General features: G+C 39.6%; 1 protein-coding gene across 4 annotated transcripts in view; it reads left to right on the plus strand.

Moving 5' to 3' along the window:
* DAB1 (DAB adaptor protein 1) overlaps positions 1–21174 on the plus strand; it is a 3595579-nt gene that overhangs the window by 2910790 nt on the left and 663615 nt on the right. For all 4 annotated transcript variants that reach the window (XM_085602501.1, XM_085602500.1, XM_085602502.1 and 1 more), the window contains one exon: positions 1963–2165. In XM_085602501.1, coding sequence (XP_085458627.1) covers positions 2099–2165 — 67 coding nt within the window. In that variant the 5' untranslated portion in view covers positions 1963–2098. The remainder of the gene's footprint in view (positions 1–1962; positions 2166–21174) is intronic.

Consider the following 21174-nt stretch of genomic DNA (forward strand, 5'->3'; position numbering starts at 1 on the left):
GGCTGACTCGGGGAGGTGTTATGGGCCATCAAAACAGAAATCAACAGTGCAAATATTACACTAAAAACATCAATGTCTAATGAGTAGTGTAATACATACAAAACAAACTAAACACTATGTGCAACCTTTCAAATACAGACAACATGTCAGGTGGAAAATTCAATGGGAGGTCCCTATGAAAGGTTTCCATTATTACATGAGCTGCTCACTCAAGAAAGGTTACAGTGATCAACTATCCACATAAATGTAGTCTAGACCCTGTAGATATGAGGTGCCTTTAACAGTTGTGTGCCAGCAGACTTTAAATCATAAACCAATCATGAACCCATATGTGCATGAAGGAAACTCAATTATGAAAAGGCTGGCCTACTGGATTTGTCATAAGATACAGCTCTTAGATCATATGTTTGCACTGCACTAGTCTGCCTAGCAACCTCTTAGCATGCAGAGTTCATTGAGTCTAATGGACATAGAAGACAAAGACATGGTTGCCTAGACAAAAACCTCTCCTGGATACACTGATGCAGTACCCTGGTAGAGTTAGGGTGATACTTCCCCCTGAGAAAGGGGGTTTTGGGAAGCATGCACGTCCCCAAAAACAGTACTACACATTATGGTGTCCCTACTCTTCCTAAGGTACACCCGAAAAATATGTAATTTAATGCATCAGTGCATTATGGATTACTTGGAGTGCTCCTTCAACCCAACAGCTTTCTTTATGTGAACACTTTGATGTGGCTACTGTGGGATAATATAGATATATTTACAAATTTTGAAGCACTTCGTGGGCTTGTCGGTATGTTGGCCCCAGGTAAAAAGCCCTTCATTTCTTGGGATCCATGCCAGTAATCTCATTGACTGTGCAGCTGGCTTCAGGAGCCACACGGCCTGACGAACTGACTGACTGTGTTAATACTGGACTGGAATATTGACCTGAAACTCACTCAAACAAAGGCACCTCATGTATACTAAGGCATCAAGAATGAAGATTAACCCTGAGGAGCATGAATCATTCTGCAACCTCATGCAGGCAGCCATTTTGTTCTCTAACTTACTTAAGATGCTAGACTTTTTTACACTATGTGGTTGCCGACACTTGACCACAGCAACTATCTTGTATATGGTCGCCTACTTGATTGGTGTCTTTTAAAAGGGTAGACTCGCATCCAGTCTTTGCAAGAAGGCTGAATGTGGCATATATGTGTACTTCTGACTCCCTCTCAAAGTGACCCCCTCATTCAGAGTAACTTTTCAGATCATCTTTCGAATTGGTTAGCGTTTGAGCTCATCAAACTAGGTGTACATTCTCTGATGCATTTTTTTTGTTTATAATGTTATTATAAACCTGTTAATAGGCCCGAAAAATATCACAAAGAACGCAAACGTGATCTTATTGTATACTGGAAAGGTTATCATATGAGATGTCGCTGGAAAAAAATACGTGGTCATTTGAGCTATACTATGAAAGCAATATTTAGTTGAAGGACAATAAGCTGCATAAAATACAGCATCAAGATCTAAAAATCTTAGGAATGTGAATGTATTATTTTTCTATGCCCAAAGAACACATAAATGTGAGAGAATGCAGAAAAGGCGAGACAATAGGAAAGGTTATCATATGAGATGTCGCTGGAAAAAAATGCGTGGTCATTTGAGGACAGACTTCTATACTATGGAAGCAATATTTAGGAGAAGAAAAATACGATGTATAAAATACAGCATCAAGATCTGAAAAACTTAGGAATGTGAATGTATTAGTTTTCTATGCACAAAGAACACATACATGTGAGGGAATGCAGAAAGGGCGAGACAACAGTAGCTACCAATTATCAGATTTTAGTAGGGAAATACATGTTGTATGCTGTTATTGTTCATAATTTTCTTTTTACAAGATATGTGTGAAATGCTATGTTTTATGATTAAGGCATCTGTGATTATGACCAATGATTACTTTTTTTCCAGCTCTCAAAAGAAAGTGAATGAAGAATGCTGCCTGGGTTATAGCATCTGAAGGGCTGAGCTACTCTGTCGGGAGGAGGTCTCAATGAGCCTGGTAGAGCTACGGGATCTGTGTGAGGAGGACTAAGGATATAATAGGATGTCAACTGAGACAGAACTTCAAGTGGCTGTTAAAACCAGCGCTAAGAAGGACTCCAAAAAGAAAGGTAGCACTATTTTCCATCTTCTATTTTAAAGTTGCTAATTAACAGGCCTCTTTCAGTGAAAGTAAAACATGATGAATTTGCCATGGTGTGAAGGAGACTAGATTTCCACCTTGCGCTGTTAGTATTGGTAATGTTTGTAATGAAATGCAATATAAATATGTATTCATATATATTTGAACATATATTAATATAGACCTGTTCATCCAAGGAGAGAGCAGAAGCATAGTAGCAGTAGCGCTAGTTAGCTGTGGTAAACTCCACAGAGTCCTAAGGCCAACAAAAAACGAATTCAACAAAAAATGGAGGACAAAGGCCAAAATTGTGCCCGTGAGTGTATATTGCCACCTTTGAGTGTAAAAGTGTTGTACTGCTTTCAAATCCATCTTTGAAGAAGAGGACTATCACTTTTATTTGTTTTGGGGTTTTATATAGCACTAGCTAGACCTGAAGGTATCAGAGCGCTTTACATGTTATGAGGGTAAGTTTGATTAAAGAACATACTCGTATACAGACAAAAAAGTACCAAACAAAGCAGCATTAAGGCATTCAAAGTAGTTACAAAAACAATAAAGCATAAGTTAATGGAGTAAGAGACAGAATAAAAGCTGAAACAAGTATCCACCTCGACAGGTTTATACAGTGTGGGTGGGAACTTGGGGAATCATAGATCAGCTAGTGTACATGTCGTAATGTGCAAATGCATAAATTGTTTTAAAAAATGACAAATACATTTGCCTTGTATTTGCTTCCAAAAGAAGATGCGCAAACAAAAAAAGAAACATTTGAGGGATTTGACCTAAAATATAATATCAATATGAGGAATAGCTGATAGAGGCCGGGACCAATCTTTATATGATATGTGCCAGCACATTTTCCCATAGAAACAGAATTGGAAAAACTCATTGATACACCAGGCCCATACTTATTAATCTTTATCCCTATTAAAAATATATCAGATGAGTGGGGCCATATTACATAAAGTGCCCCTGGGGCGCAACTGGTGTTTGTGCCCCCCGGGGCACTTTGGTATTACAGAAGGTGTTGTAGACACTTGTGCAACCCCTTTTGTAATTCCAATAGCACTGATACACATAAAGCACAAGCGATATTGTCAAGGGTTCGATCCCTCATTTTCATGGGGCATGCCCCATGCAAATGAGGAAATCCCTATGCCTCTGCGCCCGCGCCGTATTACTGGTGTGGGCTCATAGACAAAGAAGCCACCCTCTGCAGGGGGTAAAAGGGGTCCCATGGACCCCCAGACATACCCTTGCAGGCGGGTGCAGTCACAGACTGTACCCTCCTGCAATGGAATCTCATTTCTCCTTTAAAAGCTTAGGCAGGTTGTCGCCTGCACAGTGAAACGTGGAGCGGATGTTAAGCAGTTGCTCCGTATTTTACGTGAATGTGCTGCCCCCAGGGCAGCACAAGTTTGCGGCTGCTCTGGGCCAGCGCATGCCCCTTGATGCTCCGCACCTTCCTTTGTTTCACCGGGCACACCTTTTTAAAGGTGCACACGGCGCAGTGAAGGGAAGTGCACCGCATGTGTAATGAGGCCCATGATGATTGTGTTGTTTTATGCTTATTCGGTAGGAGATTTTAAACACCTTATAAACCCATTGATCAATGTGAACGTGAGTACAGTCAAATGCAATAGATGTAGCAGAAGCTTTTCATGGAATAGGAAGAAACCTCTGTTAAATTTGCATAAACGAAAGGAGGAAAAGCACCTTCAAACAAGTAAATAAAAGAAGCTGTTTTGTACGAGAGAAAGAAAGGGATGTCCCATGTGTATCAATAGCCACATTGTCAATGTTCTGCACAACCACAACAACAGCGTTTTGTACACCTGTCATGTTTGGTTGATGGAGGCTTGAAGGCCTGTTCACAAAGGCATTTTCAGCTGTAAACCTAAGCTGAAGGCAGATTGTGCCTTCTTTTTGTCTGCGAGAAATTCACAAAGGGATTCCTGGCAGGCGTAACTGCATTTATTATGGCGGATTTCATCACCACGAGTTCAGGCAAATGTGCAGCAGTACATCTCTCAGCGGGTTGTAAGTGGGCATTCCAATGCGGGGTTTGCCTTTGCATTTTGAGAGCACCCACAAACATGGGCATTTGTGTGCATTCCAGAGCTTCTGTGTGATCTCTTCCTGCTCTGGAAATGGTTGGAGAGTGTGTACTTCTGGGATGGTAATATTTGCGGGCAGTGTATGGGAAGAGCTTGCTTCATGGAAATTTTTTTTTCCCAGAGGCCAAAAAATAAAAAGTCAATTTGCACAGGGAGCTCCATCCCCTGTGCGTAGAATTCTGCACTATGTAAAGTTATGCACGGCTGAATAGAAGGCCTTAGGATATGTCACAGAACATACCTAGTGGTAAGTCCACAAACATGTGCCTGGCACAGCTTTCTAGACTTATTACTGTGAATATTTGTGACTAGGAACAAAATGTAAAAGTAGGTTCAGGTGGAGATATAAATCTCCATCGTACTTTTAAATTATTTATTCAGAATGCGTCCCTTCAATATGACTTGCAGGAGGAAGCCAGGACATGAGGAGTGCATGGTTGAGGTGTTGCATTCTAAACTAAATGTAGGTTGCACTTAAGTGATTCTTCAGTCCTTTGAAAATTGCTGAGGTGAAATGAGTGTAAATCAAGGTTTGTCCAATTGTCCTGAGGTGCCTTTCTTCACATACCCTCTACCTGGCTGGGCACATGACCAGTAGTTTCAGGAATGCTGATTCCCAACATCTGATGGCCTTACAGGAATGGAAAACATTGAATGATAGCCTGGTGCTAGGGCTTTATGGTCTGAGCACAGCACAGGTAAATCTTTTTCTACTAGTTCTGTCATTCACTGATTCAGCGACTCATATATTTGGTTTTAAAAGTACAGCTGCACATAAATTGAGTGCAAGGGTGAGCATCACTCATTTACCTATTTTTACAAATTGTTTAGTGTACTCATTGTCCACTTAGTGTGAGTCCACTTAAAGCTTAAAGCTTGTCTGGATCATTGTCTTGGAAAGTACTCAACTGAATGATGCAAGAAAGATCACTCAATTACATTCATGGCTCTTGTCAGAGGGAGGAATGCAATATTTCTTTATGTCTGTTTTCTGATGAAATGTATGGTTTACTGCAGTTCTTCGCTAGTCTATTAATATATTATTAGACCACATTGGCTGTGACACCCTGGATACATACTTGATTTCCCCTGCAGCTCTTTGCATGTTGCACTGCGCAAATTCTGCAGCACTGAATTGTGAAATGCAGTGCAAGGGTAATGCTGCTGTAATGATTTGATTCTTTTCTCATTCAGCTTCTGGGCCTTTGGAAGCCTTTTGTAGGAAAATCTCAGAAATTCACAAAAATCGAAATCGGATTGATCACGCAAAAGTAGAGTACCAACTTATTTAAATTCATAAAATCTTAGAATCTTTCTAACAAGCTCAACACAAAATGTCCTTCAGAGAAGATATGGTTCAGTGACATAAAACAATATAGATCAATAGTGAAAATTTCAGGAGGTGTTACTTCTAAAATAACAAGAGCATATTGTTAGCAATGTTCAGAGAAATGGGAAACCAGATCAACAGAGTGTAAAATAAACTAAATATCAATAAGATACAGGTAGTGTACCAAAATAATAAGATTCAGGACAGATTAGACAAGGTTTCACAGAAAAATGATGAGAATATGGTTTACCCTCCTCCCCTCTTCCTTAGAACACAATGCATTGAGTTGGGCTAAGCCCCGTGGACATGCCATTAAGGCAATTGCATTGTCAGACATCAGGTGAATGTTTCACTTGGACTTGGAACATGGATAAATTGCACTTAGTCTTCGAAGTAAAGCGTTTGAAGAATTTAGTAATCCATTCTTTTTGCGACTTTCTGTTTGGGATGCATGGTATCAGACCACATCAGAAAGGACTGGTGTGCTGCATGTGATAAATGTAGACATGGTGCCCAATTAAGGGTTAAGGTTTTAAAGACAATCGCTAAATTTGAGGAGAAGATGCTAAATTCTCAGTTGGAAGAGTCATCTCCAGTGATTTTGTTTCAGTAACAACCAACTCTAAATTTTCCCAGGGCCTCACAACAGTGCAGAAATCTTCTGACTAGTTTATTTTCTGGATGAAACCTGGATCCAGTTATGGTAAACTGAAACAAACCTTTTGGGATGGATACTCTGATGAATTAATCTTCATTTGTAAGTACCCTCAGGGTGACGAGGATTTGATGTAAAGCATTGTGCCGGTCAGTGTTGACCACAGCAATGCATCAAAGCCAGATACCCTTCCATGCATCTCTCAGAGGCCCATTAAAAACAACTGACATACCCGCATGAATATGTTGTCTCTAACTACTGAACAAGAACATTTTGTAGGTTTCAGTCCCTTCGTCAACATTCTGAGTAGATTCCTCTGTATGAATCTTTCCAACTGCTAATATTCAAGCAAAGTTTCTAAAGTATTCTTACATGTGCCCTTGGAATATCTTAGTTATCTAGAGAATTTTAGAATAACCAGCTGCACAAGTGAAATAACTGGATCTGCTAAATTTAGCAAAACTTACAATGGTAGAATTTGGGGAAGCACAACATTTCTTGAATAAATAAAAAATGAATCCAAGTGAGAATAACAATGGGTATTTATTCCCATGTAAAAGGTGAGTGGAACATCTGGATTAGGAACCTACCCATGCAAGTGCAATGAACAATAGTTTTGTGTAAGTAACAACTTTGGCATAACTCTACAAAGTGTACTTTTCCACCCACGGGCGGCACAGAAGTGCTTGGTTCAATGCACCAGCGATGACTTTGTAAGACAGGTTATTGTAGCCCCTCAAAACAGTACTCAGTGTGAGATTGAGATATAGGCATTGCTTTTGGGTTACTAACAATCTCATAAAAGGATCAGGGGCACCGTGGAAAAAGCACAAAGCCTTATTTCGCATGAACAATCTGTTTCCCAGTACATCTAAACGAACTACACAGAATATTCTAAAAACATTAAGAATACATGTTATAAATAGCGAGAATAAAATGAAATTTTTTAGCATGTTTTAAAATGTAATCTACAACCTAATACGCTAATGAGTATATCTATGTGCTACACTAACAGAGAATGGGAGGCGAAGCAACTTGCAGTCTAGAGTTTCTTAGGGAGAGCGATGCACTGCATAACTTGTGGATAGCAAAGGCTGTTGTTATCAGGGTAGGGTTGAAGACAGTGTTCTCTGCAAAGGGCAAACACCTGCTGCTGTAGCAGGCGGTTGGGCTTCCTCGCTGACTCACCTTTATCCGCTTAAGGCTTCAGGCAAGATGTAGCATCTGCGAAGTGCCAAGTGTGCTAGCCGAATCTTGGGTGATAATCTGGGCAAAGGACCTCTCCTGACAAGTGGTCAAGTGGCAGTCCTTATATACTAAATGTTGTCAGAAATTGGAATTTCTAACATAAGTTTAGGAATGTCTGACATAGATTCTGTGCCTCAGTGTGTGTATCCCAGATGTTTCCTTGTGAACATATAAGGTAAAGGATGTAAATTCAGACTACACTGTTTTGTTTATATGTCTCTATGTGTTCTTATTTATCCTTGACATGGCGAAAAGTAGACATTTGATCCAGATGAATGTCGCATCAAGTGTTGCATCTATGGCATCAATCGGAGGGCTTGACACTTTCACCAGTCTTAGAAAGATAATGTCAGATGACATCTGTGTCTAATGGCATGCTTGAAAATTATTCTGCATAAATCAGGAAGGATGGTGACTTCCATTGTCTAAGGTTTAGAAGATGGCGACTTCCATAAGCCATGATGGAGACAGGGCCTACATAATATGGAGTCGAACCTTAGGGGCTTTACATCAATAGGCGGTCCACAGACATTTTACATTACCTTTTGTGCCTAAATTCTGAACACTGAATCATTGTCACAACTATTGTTTTTGTCATTGGAAACTTGGGCTAGACCTTTGGATGTTGTACCCAGGTGTATATCAGTGGGTACCCTGTAACTTGAATGTAGAATAGAATCTTCATTCTTGGCAAGAGTGATACCATGACAATGTGCTTTGTGAGACAAAGTAGCAACAGAATATAGCCAAACCATTTTGCAACTCATAATTGCATACCAAATATATTTGGCCAAAATATATATCTCAGATTTTCGAAGTCTGGGGTATATTATTAATTATTGCTGCTTAATACACCAGTTTCTCATACCAAGGCATTACGATGAAAGCTGACACAGAACAGTATTCACCTCATTTGGAGCTTGGAATTATTTTGTTACTGTCCATATATATATATATATATATATATATATATATATATATATATATATATTTCACTTTAGAAATGGGAGCCATACAGGAAAGAGGTTTGCAACATTGGGACAAATACTTTGTTACTGGCAAATAAAATTGTACTCAATCCTGTAACTGGTGCTGGGAAAAGGTGTCACTACGCACTTTTTTTCTTTACATCAACATTATGGTACTGTAAAAAAAAAGGACTTCAGGCACAACACATATTTTCTTTTACCATTAGCTGTGTTAGTGCTGTTCTGAATCAAAATTACAAAACACGTGATAAATTTAAGATCTACTATGGTGCAAAAATAATTACAAATTACAAAAGTGCACGACTAGTCCCATCTTGCAAATACACATGCTATACATTTTCTCTAATTAATATTAGCAGGTCATGGGATAATAGAGCTCCATATATCATTGAAGGGTAGGCTATAAGATTTCTCCACCTGGAAAATGTTTTTCAAAGTTAAACAAAATTGAAAATGTACAGATTGTCCACACTCTGTACAGTCTTTGCTTGTAAATGAGGTAGTAGAAATATGTGTATAAAGCTGTGGTAGAAATCTATGTACTGTGTAGGGAAAACATATGATCCATACATTTAAATGAAACAATCAACCAAGAGAATTGACCCCCCAGAAGCTTAACTAAACATTTTGATTCATGGGAAGTTGTTAATTGTTTTGGGTTTAACTCAGAAATGTTTACTTTTGTCTTCATTATTTTACCTGTAAAACATTGAATTTAGGAACTGCAACAAGAAATGTATACTTGAACTACCCAAATTAAAAGTAAATAACCTCAAAAATTGTCAAGCTAATGTTACTCCAGTACCGTGAAAAATAGTGGACAAGATGATTTTTTATAAAGGGAAACAGGAGAGCATGTGGCCAAAGATTGAACCCTTATGTGTGAAATCGGGGACAGATTGAGAAAGTTCACTGTAGTGAATTCAGGCAAAGTTTCATAACTTTACCTGACTTCGTTAATATAAATTTTACCTACCAACGCATGCAGCTGAGTAGCTTTCAACCTACCAGATATTCTGCTCTTGAAGAGCAGAACATCGTTATGCTAGAAAACAAGCACAGTCTTACAGGCAAGACTAGGTTGGTGGTGGGAACAGTCTATGAGGGCGAGGAAAGCTCCTTGGTAGGGAAATTGGGGAGAATTTGGCAGGGGATGATGTGAGAAGAGGGGTTCGGGCAGGGGACATATGAGGGTAGGCACACTAATAAGCATAGACTACTAGGAGGCACCAGGCCATCATCTGTCTCTTGCAACACAAAGAATGATTGCTTCCTGCTGCAAAGGGACACTAAAGCAACACCATTTTTTTTAAATGTTGTGAGCGTCATGAGTTCTGGAAATTTCAGAATAAATTTCCTATTGTTTGTTGTGACAGGCTTTGCAAATTCACAGAGCTCCTCAAAGGGGACGATAAATAATTTAGCAGAGCACAACACTTGCATTTGCTAAATAAATTAAGTAAAACTATTATGTTGGTTTTATCTGAGGCATTTCTAACTAATCTCTCAAACATGCATACAGAAGATTGTTTGCAGCTTGAATTTTGAAACATGCGATAACATACCACATGACTGTTTAAAAATAACACTTGGCTGAGTGTGGAAAATGGAATGAGGAACAGCAAGTGAATAAGGGACTTCATAGAGAAGTTGGCAAATTTAACAGTTTCTGCACAAGTAGAGCCCAATAGGGATGACATATTTATCACTGTAGTTGTAAATAAGCATATGTCTGTATATTTGTTTCTGTCTTATTACATTTACTTCTAACACAGGTTAAACACATGGCATATATAGGTGTATGTTTTCGTCAGTCCATTTAAAGGTATGGAGGTTGGTTGATGGTAGGTGCTTAAACAAAGAGAATGATCACACATACAATGGATGTAGGATATAGTAATCACTAAACATCTGTGAACAGGAGACAAACACTGGTTTAGATGTGAGCTTGGGAGACCATTAGTTGCCCCAGAGTCTAAGATGCAAAAGCTGAGCTTTTACGGTGACCTCGAATGAGAGGAGCGAGGATTCTGTTTTGAGGAGTGCAAACTCTGAAGGAGATGCAGCGGGAAATGATTGCAATACTAAATAAGACATTGAGGAGCTTCAAAATGTAAAGGTTACTAGTAACCACCATAAACGAAAACATGATTAACTCTGGAAAGGTAAGGTGAAAGAGACAAGGTGACTCTAAAAATACATAGAATAAAGTAAACAATAAACAAATCTCACAGTGGTGCCACCAATCTATGATAAATATACAATAGTACAAAACTAGAATGGAATCAAAAATACTTTATTTTTATGGGAATCAAAGCAGATACCTACCAGAATATCATTCTCTATAGCATGGTTGGAATGTGCTCATTATAGAACTTCAAATATAACCTTGACAAATTAATTAGTAGTTCAGTGTAATGACTGTCCTTGTATCACAGCAGGGCATTGAAAATGAAGATCAATGAGTCACTTGCAAATTCCCAGTTTTAATCATTGTTGCATTATGTGTCTGTGTGATGGGGCAGATGTGGTAGTTCTTCTGAAGTTCTATTCTTGGGTTAAATAAATTGATAAACAGATGATAGGTGTCTCATGACAGCCATCTCAGCTTTTCTTTGGTTTCCAAGGGACTGTGTGCAGCGGGTATTTCCAAAATGTGCATTCCTCCTTACTTCTCTTACCGCATCTTGTACAGATGCATTCTTTAAACACTGGCAAAGGGCATATGTACACACTCATGAACTGAGTGGGGGTTTTGTGATAAAAAAATATCTTCTAAGGATGGGCATCATATGTTGTTTATCAATTTTCATGTGTGTATATATATATATATATATAGATGAATAGACAAATACTGACAGGTGTTAAGAAACATTTGCTGAAATGTAAGTGTGATGATCATCCAATTTTGATTTAATTTGTTACTATACCTTTCTCTTTATCTTTTGCAGACTCTTATTATCTGATAATGGATTTAGTGGCATTATGAACATCTATTTATGTGTCAACTCTCCACAGATTTAGCTTGATACTGACTAACCAGCAGTCATTGACTCATGTGTTCCTTTCACAGTATTTAAAATTATCTGATCTAGGCTGTATGGAGGGTTATCCTGATTTTGTGAATAATATATCTCATTTTTATTCAGAAATGTAGGTCTTTCAAAAATATTTGACAGCGTGTGTGTAGGGTTTACTGTTACAGAAAAGGCTTATACTTTGACAATCTGGCCAGTTTTTGTGAGCATTTTAGGATTCTTGAGTAAGTTTGCTGTATAGGGAACTTAGGATCTAAAGTGAGCTGGCATCTCCTAAGACACATTACCAATGGAGGCCTACACAATCATATTAAATGTGATACTGAACAAAAATCATGTGAGAGATAACTGATTTTGCTTTCAATTAGTTGTCCTCTGCCAACATATACTTTAAGGCAGTAGTGGGAGAAGTTAACGTTTTTTTGATGTGCTGAATTGTTGTATTTGACCACCGTGAGGTCCACAATTGAATGAATCTCTGCTTTGTCTCAACATTCCTATAGTGTTGGCATATCCCAATGCTTTACCTTGTTGTGTTTAAATTTCATTAGGCTTGGTGCACTAAACAATTGGCTGTCCATGCAAAATGATTTCCTTGGCATTAGCTCGTGCAGCAATTAAATTAAAATGGAAGTCAGGTTAACGTTTGCAGGGGGCTTTCTACCAAAAAAACTTAAGCATCACCTTTTGCAGTAACGATACTGTTTTTATATAGTTTTTCATACCGTAATATTGCTATTTCTAAAATCTGTATGTAACCAGTGTTAACTTTATCCAATCTAAATGGCACTGGCGACTCTTGATAGATTCCAGAAACCCCCTGCCCGGCTTTATTTGTCCTGGCCCTCCCTGTGCCCCAACATTATTTGTCCACATCTTTTCCCCTGCAAATCTGTGATGTTCACTTAAAATGTTTTAATGGGATTTCATGTGTGTGTGTGTATACATATACACTTATAAACATACAGAAATATACAAACATGCAAAGTGAGATGTAAACATTTTAAATACATACATTTGCGTGTGTGTGTGTGTGTATATATATATATTTATATATATATATATATATATATATATTAATCAAACGCTTGACTTTCTTTTCATCGACAAATGGAGCTCACTTTTATACATATAGATTCATTTCACCTTGGTTTTGTGGATTTGGTGGCGTACAACCTAATCACAGGTGGTGCATGAAAAAGGCGGTACCACAGAACGTCTTTAAAACTACAAACAATCTTCTCCACATCAAGGAAAAGTCTGCACTCAAATCCTAGGGCAATTACCAGTTTATTAGCAGACAGAACTTGCAGACAGGACAGGAACTCATTTCGGCTGTTCTCGCAGACTTTGTCAACCTTGAAGAGCGCCGTTTCTTGATAGCATTTATAAATTCATAACAGGTGATGCCAATTATGTAACCATAAATGAGTTACTCTCACTTTAGTATTTCCTTTACAATAAAAACGATGGGGCATATTTACAATAACTGGCGCATCCCTGCATATCAGCAGGGATGCGCCAGTTACTGTGCGTCACGGCTCTACCACCATGGATGCGCCGCATTTACAATGTGGCGCACCATGGGGCAAAAATGGACAGATGCGTGATGCATCTGCTGCCGTAAAGGCGGCGCATTGCTGGAGTTGCGTCGCAAGCGTGACGCAGCTCCAGCAAGGCTCAGGGGGTGCCCAATCTTTAAAATCCTGCGTCAATCCATACGCCTACTTCAAGCAGGTGCAGGGTTTTGGGGCAGCATGGCCTTAAAAGTGGCTGAGTGAAATCATTGCGCCGGATCGCCCCCCCTGCACCGGAAAGCCTACATGTGGCGCAGGGCTTTACAACGTGACGCATCTCCCAGATGCATCACGTTGTAAGTACCCCACACCATGGCGCTGGCTTTGCGCCGCCGCTGGGTCACAAAAGTGACGCAACGGCGGCGTAAAAGAGGCGCAAGGGACTTGTAAATCTGCCCGATATGTTTTACAATCACATGTCAATGAATTGTTAAGATAACAATATATATGCGCAATGTGCAGTTCTTGCAATCTAAAATGTAAAAGTTCACAGTGAAAGGAACATTTCTGTGAATCATTCTTAATGTGGGCGCTACACACTTCATTGTTGAAGTGGCTCTTGTATCAACTTTTATCCATAAAAGCCTTGTCATGTAGCTGCCTTCCTAGGCTGGCAAACGGTTAGGAAGGGAGAGCACTCCGGTACGTGTAGAACACCAATTTTTAGCAAAGTTCTGAGGAAGTTTGAGAACAGCGGTGCTGCAGTTATGTAGGAGTTTGTCCTCTCCTACTGCGTAGAAGTACAAATACTGACAGGGTGAGAGCCTGTATGTAACTGTGCACTGTTCACAAAGTGTCTAGTCTGACACTATACCATTTTTCAAATCATTGTATACTTTTAATTCGCAAAAAGAAAATCATCAGATTATCTGGAACATTTCGCGTTTTAGGTGCGAGACAACAGAAAAGTGTTTACAATTTGTTTCAACAAACAGTGCATTCAATGTTTACATGAAGTACGTGGTTTCATACAAAGATCATATGTAACATAAATTACATGTTATAAGCATATATTAATGCATCCAAATTTCATCACAACAACAGTGTCAATGCCCAATGCATTTCGGAACCAGCCGGTTCCTTCGTCAGGGACCAATCTGAAAGATATAAAATAAACCATTTGCTAGTGAATGAAGTGTATTATGGCTCAATCTCTACTAATCTGAAGATGTACAGACGTCACTCTGTGCGTTACCTGTTCGTGTTGTCAATTTGATATGCTCTGAAAAAACAACATTGTGTAGGCGTCAGCAACAGCTAATGCAGAAGAGTATGCGAAAATAATGGCGATATGTGTCTAAAGGACTCGCGCTTACCTTGGTTAATGGAAACTCGTATTTCTGAAAAAATAATGAAAATCGGGTTGTGTTGAGCAAGTGTGAGTAGCGAAACCTTAGCAAAATGAGGCTAAGGTGAACTTGTAAAAAGTACGATAAGACGGGGTAGAACTCTTACCTCTAGAAGGAGGTACATGTGATGCTAGGGAGAAAAGAGAGCAAAACGAAGTGTAAGTTACGACCAGGATAAAAATGAGGAAATATCTACAGCAGGAATCCGTGAGAGAACCCTTGCCTGAAAAAATGACCGAGGGGGAGAGAGAAACTGACAAGCTCCACACAGGATAAGCAAGTGAAAGAACACGAGCCGGGGGTACTATTTCAGGCGTGAAACCCGGAAGACAACCGGATGAACTAAACAGAAAGAAGAGACTAAAGGAAGCCGGATGCTATAGACGAACTAACAAAAGCGCCATTTTGGAATGGTGACATATTAGCGTGCAACTAGATATGTAACTGTGTGGAGTTTAAAGAATATTATCATAAAAATAATCAGCAGCCAACCAAAATAGGAAAAAACAAAGTATACGTAATGTCAGACGTTTAGAAGGGGGAAAAACGTTGTAGGTAAGGTAAACAGCATACCCGAACGCTGTAATGCATGTCGCAGAGGCTGAATATAATAAAATAAAATAAACTAATCTCAGCATGGGAGAGAAGAGATCGAGGAGCAAACTATGCGAAAAGAGATAGAAAACCTCATCAAAGATCGGTGAGAGTCCATGTGGGCATGTGGGTATGTAGGTACAAAATGATAAATAATGAGGATCAGAAAGATCAAATGGAGAACAGGAGACAATACGTACTATAAAGATAGTAAAGAAGATCTCTGGAAAAAACAGTAGTGTGCTGGTGAGCTGTGTGTGCATAACACAATGTGTTGCTTCAGTGGTACTATAGTGCATGAGATGCCGTCTTTGTCTTGGGGGGCCACATAGGGCTCGTGTGCATGGTAAATATGATTGAATTTAAATAAAGCATGACATATCAAGCCTGTCATTGAGACCTTTTGGTGTCATGGTGTCCAGAAGCTTGATCCAATAGACCTCCCTCTGCAGAAGTCTAAGGTGAGTATTAACTCCATGTTGTGGCTCAACGTGTTCAATAATTTGAAATCTGAGCTGGGATATTGAGTGATTCGCTTCGTGCCAATGGGTCGCCAGAGGTGAATTTTTGTTCATGGTTCGAATTCGACTTTTGTGCTCTGTGAGACGGACTTTCATTTTTCGCTCGGTTTTCCCGATGTACAGTTTGCCACATGGGCATTTGATCCCATATATCACATTCGTGGTGTTGCAGTCACTAGTATGTCTAAGCAAAACATCCTTGCCCGTGGTTGGGTGTTTTAAGATGTTCCCTGGAATAATGTTATTACAATGTGAACAGTTTTGACATTTCAAGGTGCCTTTTTTGGTAGTTGTCATATGTGATTTTTTCGTGGGAGCTATTAATTCCCGAAGGTTTTTACCCCTGGTGTAGGCATGCAGAGGCAATTCCCGAAAGATATTGTTGAAGTCAGTCTCATTAGCTAGTAGTTCCCATCGTTTATTGATGATTTTTTTGATGGCAATAGAGGTGGTGGAATATTTGGAGATGAACACTAAGTTTGATTTGTTGGGTTTTTTGATAGGTGTAAGAAGTTCTCCACGGGATTTTGTCATCGCTCTTTGTGCGCATGAATCAAGAATTGCGAGGGGATAACCGCGCTCCTGGTATTTCCCTTTGTATTCATTGATTTTTACTGTACAGTCCTTTGTTTCTGAACAGATGCGTTTGATCCTAATAAACTGGGAGTAAGGTAGATTGTTGATAAGATTACTCGGATGGAAACTGGAGTATTGTAGTGCATTATTGCGATCCGTTGGTTTAGTGTAGACTGTTGTCATCAATCCATGTCCATCTGGATTTTTGTTGATGGTAACGTCGAGGTATTGAATAGACTGTCTGTCAATTTTATGAGTTAATTGGATCCTGGGATTGTGTGAGTTGAGAGAGGTTATCATTTGTTCAAGGAGTTGTTGTGAGTTGGTCCAAACCAAAAAAATGTCGTCGATATAGCGACAATATGTGTAAATGTTTGACCACCATTGGGGGATGTCCATGATATGTTCCTGTTCAAACATTGCCATGAAGATGTTGGCGTACGATGGAGCCCCCGGAAAACCCATAGAGGTTCCCGAGAGTTGGGCGTAGAATTTCTCGTTCCATTTGAAATAGCTGTGGTGAAGGCAAAAATGTAATAGTTGTAAGATAAAGACTTTTTCTGTATCGATGTCTTCACGTTGTAGGATGGCCCATTCAACTGCCTCCATGCTTGTGGAGTGTGGAATCGAAGTATAAAGTGCCACCACGTCTATGGTGCACAATAACCAAGATGGTTGTATATTGGGTTGAAGTGACTCAAGTTTTTTAAGAAAATCCGTGGTATCTCTGGTGTATGACCACCAGTTTTGCACAAACTTCTGAAGGTAATGGTCCAGATATTTACCGATGTTGTCAAAGATGGACCCACATCCTGAAACAATAGGTCTGAAAGGTGGTTGCTGCAGATTCTTGTGTATTTTGGGTAACATATATAGATGGGGTCTGCGAGGATCCGGTGTAGTAAGGAACTGTTTAGTCAATTCATCAATCCATCCCAAGTCGTAAGCTTTTTTCAAGATGTCTTGCAAAATGATCTCAAGTTGCGATGTTGGGTCTGTTTGTAGGGGTAAGTATATAGAATGGTCATTCACGTGATTATTGACTTGTTGACAGTAGAACCCTGTATCCATTATGACAATTGCTCCTCCCTTATCAGCAGGTTGAATAGTAATGTCAGGGTTGTTTGCAATAATTCTCAGAGTGATTCTTTCTTTTTTCGTCAGATTTTGGTGTTTGGTTGAACAAAGGTTCAAGTTTTGTATGTCCTTTTTGACCATAATCTCGAATGTGTCCAACATCTTATGGGACACTGGAGCTTGGAAGGTACTACGAGGTTTAAATTTCGTGACTGTCCCGCTGTCTGGAGTTGCATCTTGGGTCACGACGTTGGAAAAAAAGTGTCGAAGGCGTAATGTCCGCATGAACTTATATAGGGCAACATCAATCTCCAATTGGTTAGCATGGTTTGTAGGGACAAAAGATAAACCTCTGTTTACAACTGCTTTTTGGTTAGGTGTAATGTTTACCAATGAGATGTTGATGATTAGGGAATGTTCTTCCAGCTGCGTAGCGATTTTCCTGCCCTTTCCTCGCCTGGTCTGTCTGTTGCACTTTGTTTCTCTGGTTGTAAGGCTGGTGGTATGCCTTGGTCCGGGGCCTGTGACAAAAAAGATACCGATCTTGTCTTGTCAGTCTGTTCAGTGGAATCCATGGTGGGAATTTGTTGACTAGAAGCCGATGTGCCGGGCTGGACTGGTGTTCTAGATGATGAAATGTCCTTATCTGAGACCAAACTCTCTTCTGATGAATGCGTATTCGGTTTGCGATGTTCAAATCTTTTGCGTGCATATATTTCGGACCAAGTATAAACCTCGTTTAATTTATAGTCAATAGTATCTCTTTTATATTTTCTTAGTTTCCCCTCTTGTAGTTCTCTGCTGTATTTATCAAGTTTTATGTTCAGACCCTCAAGGTTGATTCTCCATGTATCGTGTTCTAACCTTGTCTGAAGTTCTCCTTTAAGTGTGTTAATTTCTTGTTCAAGATCCTTAATAGATTTAGAAAGTTCCTCAATAATTAGTAAAATGAGATCAAGGGAACATTTATTGAGAATTGAAAACCATTTGTTCATGATGGTGGGATTGAGGTGGAAGCGAAATAGCATCGGTCTTATAGAAAGTCTTAATCCTCTGGGGATCCGTTTGGCTTTGTGGTACTGTACTAATGTGGAGGCATGTAGTTGTTGATTGAGTTGACGTCTGGTTAAATATTCAAGCTGTTTGAGTTGTTGTGAGATCGAGCCGCTATGCGTATCCATGTTTTTTACTTCCTGGATTAATGAATAAATTTCGGAGGCTTGATCTGTGGTGTAAACCAAAGTAGTTGCTCTATTGTCCGTGATGTTCGTTATAGATTGGTTCCGAAATGCATTGGGCATTGACACTGTTGTCAATTCAACCCAATATACAACCATCTTGGTTATTGTGCACCATAGACGTGGTGGCACTTTATACTTCGATTCCACACTCCACAGGCATGGAGGCAGTTGAATGGGCCATCCTACAACGTGAAGACATCGATACAGAAAAAGTCTTTATCTTACAACTATTACATTTTTGCCTTCACCACAGCTATTTCAAATGGAACGAGAAATTCTACGCCCAACTCTCGGGAACCTCTATGGGTTTTCCGGGGGCTCCATCGTACGCCAACATCTTCATGGCAATGTTTGAACAGGAACATATCATGGACATCCCCCAATGGTGGTCAAACATTTACACATATTGTCGCTATATCGACGACATTTTTTTGGTTTGGACCAACTCACAACAACTCCTTGAACAAATGATAACCTCTCTCAACTCACACAATCCCAGGATCCAATTCACTCATAAAATTGACAGTCTATTCAATACCTCGACGTTACCATCAACAAAAATCCAGATGGACATGGATTGATAACAACAGTCTAAACTAAACCAACGGATCGCAATAATGCACTACAATACTCCAGTTTCCATCCGAGTAATCTTATCAACAATCTACCTTACTCCCAGTTTATTAGGATCAAACGCATCTGTTCAGAAACAAAGGACTGTACAGTAAAAATCAATGAATACAAAGGGAAATACCAGGAGCGCGGTTATCCCCTCGCAATTCTTGATTCATGCGCACAAAGAGCGATGACAAAATCCCGTGGAGAACTTCTTACACCTATCAAAAAACCCAACAAATCAAACTTAGTGTTCATCTCCAAATATTCCACCAGCTCTATTGCCATCAAAAAAATCATCAATAAACGATGGGAACTACTAGCTAATGAGACTGACTTCAACAATATCTTTCGGGAATTGGCTCTGCATGCCTACACCAGGGGTAAAAACCTTCGGGAATTAATAGCTCCCACGAAAAAATCACATATGACAACTACCAAAAAAGGCACCTTGAAATGTCAAAACTGTTCACATTGTAATAACATTATTCCAGGGAACATCTTAAAACACCCAACCACGGGCAAGGATGTTTTGCTTAGACATACTAGTGACTGCAACACCACGAATGTGATCTATGGGATCAAATACCCATGTGGCAAACTGTACATCGGGAAAACCGAGCGAAAAATGAAAGTCCGTCTCACAGAGCACAAAAGTCGAATTCGAACCATGAACAAAAATTCACCTCTGGCGACCCATTGGCACGAAGCGAATCACTCAATATCCCAGCTCAGATTTCAAATTATTGAACACGTTGAGCCACAACATCGAGTTAATACTCACCTTAGACTTCTGCAGAGGGAGGTCTATTGGATCAAGCTTCTGGACACCATGACACCAAAAGGTCTCAATGACAGGCTTGATATGTCATGCTTTATTTAAATTCAATCATATTTACCATGCACACGAGCCCCATGTGGCCCCCCAAGACAAAGACGGCATCTCATGCACTATAGTACCACTGAAGCAACACATTGTGTTATGCACACACAGCTCACCAGCACACTACTGTTTTTTCCAGAGATCTTCTTTACTATCTTTATAGTACGTATTGTCTCCTGTTCTCCATTTGATCTTTCTGATCCTCATTATTTATCATTTTGCACCTACATACCCACATGCCCACATGGACTCTCACCGATCTTTGATGAGGTTTTCTATCTCTTTTCGCATAGTTTGCTCCTCGATCTCTTCTCTCCCATGCTGAGATTAGTTTATTTTATTTTATTATATTCAGCCTCTGCGACATGCATTACAGCGTTCGGGTATGCTGTTTACCTTACCTACAACGTTTTTCCCCCTTCTAAACGTCTGACATTACGTATACTTTGTTTTTTCCTATTTTGGTTGGCTGCTGATTATTTTTATGATAATATTCTTTAAACTCCACACAGTTACATATCTAGTTGCACGCTAATATGTCACCATTCCAAAATGGCGCTTTTGTTAGTTCGTCTATAGCATCCGGCTTCCTTTAGTCTCTTGTTTCTGTTTAGTTCATCCGGTTGTCTTCCGGGTTTCATGCCTGAAATAGTACCCCCGGCTCGTGTTCTTTCACTTGCTTATCCTGTGTGGAGCTTGTCGGTTTCTCTCTCCCCCTCGGTCATTTTTTCAGGTAAGGGTTCTCTCACGGATTCCTGCTGTAGATATTTCCTCATTTTTATCCCGGTCGTAACTTACACTTCGTTTTGCTCTCTTTTCTCCCTAGCATCACATGTACCTCCTTCTAGAGGTAAGAGTTCTACCCCGTCTTATCGTACTTTTTACAAGTTCACGTTAGCCTCATTTTGCTAAGGTTTCGCTACTCACACTTGCTCAACACAACCCGATTTTCATTATTTTTTCAGAAATACGAGTTTCCATTAACCAAGGTAAGCGCGAGTCCTTTAGACACATATCGCCATTATTTTCGCATACTCTTCTGCATTAGCTGTTGCTGACGCCTACACAATGTTGTTTTTTCAGATCATATCAAATTGACAACACGAACAGGTAACGCACAGAGTGACGTCTGTACATCTTCAGATTAGTAGAGATTGAGCCATAATACACTTCATTCACTAGCAA

The sequence above is a fragment of the Triturus cristatus genome, chromosome 4_2 (assembly GCF_964204655.1).
Source record: "Triturus cristatus chromosome 4_2, aTriCri1.1, whole genome shotgun sequence".
In the NCBI taxonomy this organism is placed as follows: domain Eukaryota; kingdom Metazoa; phylum Chordata; class Amphibia; order Caudata; family Salamandridae; genus Triturus; species Triturus cristatus.